This window comes from Diaphorina citri, unplaced genomic scaffold (genome assembly GCF_000475195.1).
Source record: "Diaphorina citri unplaced genomic scaffold, Diaci psyllid genome assembly version 1.1 scaffold9343, whole genome shotgun sequence".
Taxonomy (NCBI): Eukaryota; Metazoa; Arthropoda; class Insecta; order Hemiptera; family Psyllidae; genus Diaphorina; species Diaphorina citri.
In genome coordinates this window covers 17,448-21,961 of record NW_007386717.1, presented here as the reverse complement: position 1 = coordinate 21,961, position 4,514 = coordinate 17,448, and the positions used below count along the sequence as shown (strand labels likewise).

General features: G+C 36.4%; 1 protein-coding gene across 1 annotated transcript in view; it reads left to right on the top strand.

The window, feature by feature from the left end:
* Positions 1 to 7: 7 nt before the first annotated feature.
* LOC113472853 overlaps positions 8 to 4,514 on the top strand; it is an 11,976-nt gene continuing 7,469 nt past the window's right edge. The window contains exon 1 of the mRNA XM_026832641.1: positions 8 to 676. Coding sequence (XP_026688442.1) covers positions 34 to 676 — 643 coding nt within the window. The 5' untranslated portion in view covers positions 8 to 33. The remainder of the gene's footprint in view (positions 677 to 4,514) is intronic.

Below are 4,514 nucleotides of genomic sequence, written 5' to 3'. Positions count from 1 at the left end.
AGTTTATATGATAAACCTATTATTGTAGCTGAAATGAATAACACTCATGAATCGCCAAAAATTGTCTCCCAAAGCAATGGTGAATCCGGACACATGGTAAAAACAATTGACAGCCTTTCAAATATACAGAATACTGTCAATACTGCCACTACCATAAATGATATTGAGGCTGCAAAAGTAGATCAATTACAGTTAACCACTCCAAAAACTGTTTCTAAGAAGGACATTGACAACAATAAGCTTGATGATGGTTATGTCGAAAGGCAAAATATCAAGGAAATGCCATCTTACACAACAACTATCGAAGTATTCAAATCGGTCCCAGTAGAACAATATGTCATTCCTGATATACCTACACCTGTACAAAAACCTTTGGTAGGAGAAATTAAACAATATCAGCATATCCAAATAAATCAACATCCCTACCAGACTCAAGCACCTATTCACAATACAAGTCCATATCCTTATCAACAGGTGACTCCTGTACCAAAAACAAGATTACAACCAGTATTTAGTTCTCAACCTCAGCGTCAACCATTATTTAGACCAGATCCAAGTTATTTTAACAATGAACAAAAATACTACACTGACCAATTAGGAGAAACTAAAACTCCTTACAACAATCAGGAGCCTATCCCTATTCCATTGAACTATGGTCTCAAAGACTTACCATCAGGTCATTTGTCATATCGAAATATGGCCATGTCAACATACTTGTAATATAAGGCACTCATTTAATATCTTTCTTTTTATATAACGCGCATAACAAATGAAGAAAAAATATCTCTTTTTGAAAAGTAAAAGGATAACTTATAGCTTAGCCATGGACCATGGACAACACACATCTGATGGACTTCACCTCTTCTACCGACTTTAGACTTAAATCTTAATAAAAAAATATGGTAAGACGATTTTGAGACGGATTAAGCTAGTCTAGATGGATTTAGATAATAGTAGGAGGAGTGGTCAGCACCTTCTTTTTTGAATATTTAAATATGAGTACGTATAGGTACCTACACGTGAGATCCAGAAATTGGGAAGAAATTATCAAAAAGACATCAAGATATCAGGAATCAACCAAGTCTGCAAAAGGAAAAGGTAAGTCTGGAAAAATCAAAAGTACGAATTTTCAAGGGCGACCCAAGAAACTTATTTCCTCTTAGCATAGAATATATCCTGTTTATACTGCCAGCATAGAACTGAGAAGTAGCAATGGTTACGAAACTAGTAGCAGGTCTCACAGATTCCCGGGGTTGAATTTAAAGTGGTGTCGAAAAAAAAGAGTGGTCCATTTACGTAATTAAAAAAAAATGGTACCTAGGTGGTGGTTACGAAACTAGTAGCAGGTCTCACAGATTCCCGGGGTTGAATTTAAAGTGGTGTCGAAAAAAAAGAGTGGTCCATTTACGTAATAAAAAAAAAAAAATGGTACCTAGGTGGAGAAAAATTCGATAATATAATTTATTTAGACCTAAAGTGTCCCTTCAAGCAATGTCGAGTTTGGTGGACCAAATATAAAATGGACCTCTTTGCAAAGTTTGATTGACTTTGGCAGAAAACTCGAGTCCTTATATCCTGTTTATACTGCCAGCATAGAACTGAGAAGTAGCAATGGTTACGAAACTAGTAGCAGGTCTCACAGATTCCCGGGGTTGAAGTGGTGTCGAAAAAAAAGAGTGGTCCATTTACGTAATAAAAAAAAATGGTACCTAGGTGGGTATCTACTACCTATAGTCTATAGGTACTCAAAACCTCATTAATGATCTGTCGATATGCAAAATTAAAGAACCACACTGACGAAAGGCATCGAAGAATTATCTAATTAACCCATACAGTAATAACGTACCCAAAATGTCTCAATGCATATAGGAAACCATCTTCAGCACTTAACACCAAACTAATAATAACAACCATAACATGACAACATTAGTTGGTATGTATACTGAAATCCCAGCAGAAAAAATACTCAACCTAGTGACACGTATGATGAAGCTGTCCTCTAATGATAGTCTAGGCCTCTAGCCACATAGTTATCAAATTCGTCAAGAAGTCACATCTCTGTTATTTTAGCGTACTTAGTTCTGGTTCTGGTCAGGGCAAGAGCATGTCTGGACCAGTCTGGACCAGCAGTTTCGGAGACTATTACATAAGTTTCCGGATCTTCAAATCAGTTAGAGAGGTTTTTTTTCGTTTTTTCTTGTAAATCTCTCAGTGCTCTTGTCATCTTGAAATATTATCTCTGAAAAATAAATCGTAAAGCAAAATTGGGACCATCTCGTTTATTTTATTATGAAGTGGATAGTACCAAATTGGTAGCAAAACCTATATCTTATATGACTATTAGGTATTAGAGAGACGCTTAGGAATCTTGAACTTCCGCTAGGGCGCAATTCTAACTTCATTATAAGATGGACATCTGTTTTTATGAAATTACCTACCTACTTACTTCAATTTACTTTTTTGGACTGATAGATCAGGTCAATGTAAGGCCAGCCACTCACTAACAGGTATACCTGATCCGGTCCGCCTGTCAGGTCTACCCGATAGTGTGTGTGATCATCAGGTACCTTATTTTAAAGATGCTCTTTTTGAAACATACATAATATAGTATGTATTTACTTTTGTTCCGCGACGAAAAACATGCGCGCTAGGACTTGCACTCGAATCTCGATTGATACATATTATAGCGCGTATACAGGTCCTATTAAGGCCGGCTCTAAGACAAATGGTACATTGTACCTACATACCTAGACCTAAGCAGAATATCAAGGTAGGTACGTACATCATGGAAAGTCATCAATGGCTATTTATAAGTGTCCACACTAGTTCACTTTCGATCTTCAAACCCTAGAGCGATCCCAACTAGTAACTTGTTGATCATCAATATGATCCTGATGGTCAAGATGAGAACGTGTTATGATGACAATTATTCCTTCAACCGAGGAAGACTAATCTTCAAACCAATTGGTCGCAATTAAAACGATCTGCCTTCAATTGATAAATGGTTTAAACCGTTTTAGTAAATTCCTGATCCGGGCACAATTAGGCCGCTATTATTTGGTCATAATCAATCAGCACTTTTCCTGCTTTCGGTTTACGGCCAAAAGAAATCGAAAGTCCAATCCTTCTTCATATTGGATTCGCAAAAACTGGTTTCTCGTGGGAGGATCTTTTCAAAGAGCTTTTTTGAAACTTTTTATTATTGCAAGAAACTTTAAAAGAAGTCTCGATTTTAAATGTTCTTTGTTTTATTATGTTTTATTTCTTTTTTTCCTACAATCATATTCAATATCAACTCTATCCACATGAAGGTACTAAATATTCTCTACTTGGATCATTTACTCAGGTCCCGCCGATTATTCAGTACCAGGTAAATTATTAATCATAAAGAATCTGAATAGCACAGCCTAGCGCCAAATTGTAGGTGAACATATAGTACAGCGAACCTGGATAAACTGCAATTTTCAAATCTCATATCGCCAAAACCTGGTTCTAACGAAAATAAAACCCTATAAAACGACAAAATGGCCCCTTTTTGCTAAGTCCCCCACGGCCTCATATAAACAAGGAACAATGGCCTAGCTTAACGGTTCAAATCTCCGAACCCTCTGTAAACGGTGTAATTTCTTCTGTGTCTATTTTCACTGTAGCGCTTCGCGAGCCTTATAAGGGAATTTTTGGATTTTTCGACCCTCAAACGAAATTGTCGTACTGTTCATGAACGTGCTCTACCTTCACTATACTCTTACTAATAACACTCTATAACGAAATTTATGAAACCTCTTTCGCGTCGCCTGAACGAGAAACCTCTTTAACGAGAAAATTACCTAGTCCATGGGGTTCTGTATAGGTTCGACTGTATAGTGATTTATGTAATGGTGTAGCTAATTGTATGTGCTCACCCATTTAATTGCGTCGCGAAAGCTTAGAGTTAAGTTAATGGGTAGGTACAATTTGGATTTGAAACACCTTAGCAAACTTCTAGCCGACAAAACAGGGTGTAGGTTGATTTTCCCTTCCTTAAACAGTAAGTACGCTACTTAGGTACCAACTTACTTTCTAACAAGTTGTTTCGGGAAACAGGTAATAGGTACACTATTATAAGTGTATGTCTATGTTTAGGTCAGGTAAACATTACATAATTTGTAACACACTGGCCATCTTCTATAAGAAAAATAATAATCAAAATCAATAATAAAAAACCTACGCATCACCTGTCTTTGCAGGAAAGTAGGTTAATGCATCATCAGTGAGGAAATTAAAAAATTAAATTTTACGATAATGTGTTGCTCATTTGACTTTAACAAAACCATCTTGGCACTTGCCTATTGTAGACAGCACCATTTTGACTGCCACAAACATATCTACATCGTCCCTTTGTTAGGTCACTACATTGGTGCATATTTAAAAGTACTAAATTGACAGGTTTTCAATATTCTACCATCTCACCTAGTGGTTATTAGGATCCACATCATTCATTATGTTAATTTCAGCCAGTGTGTAATTACGCAAAT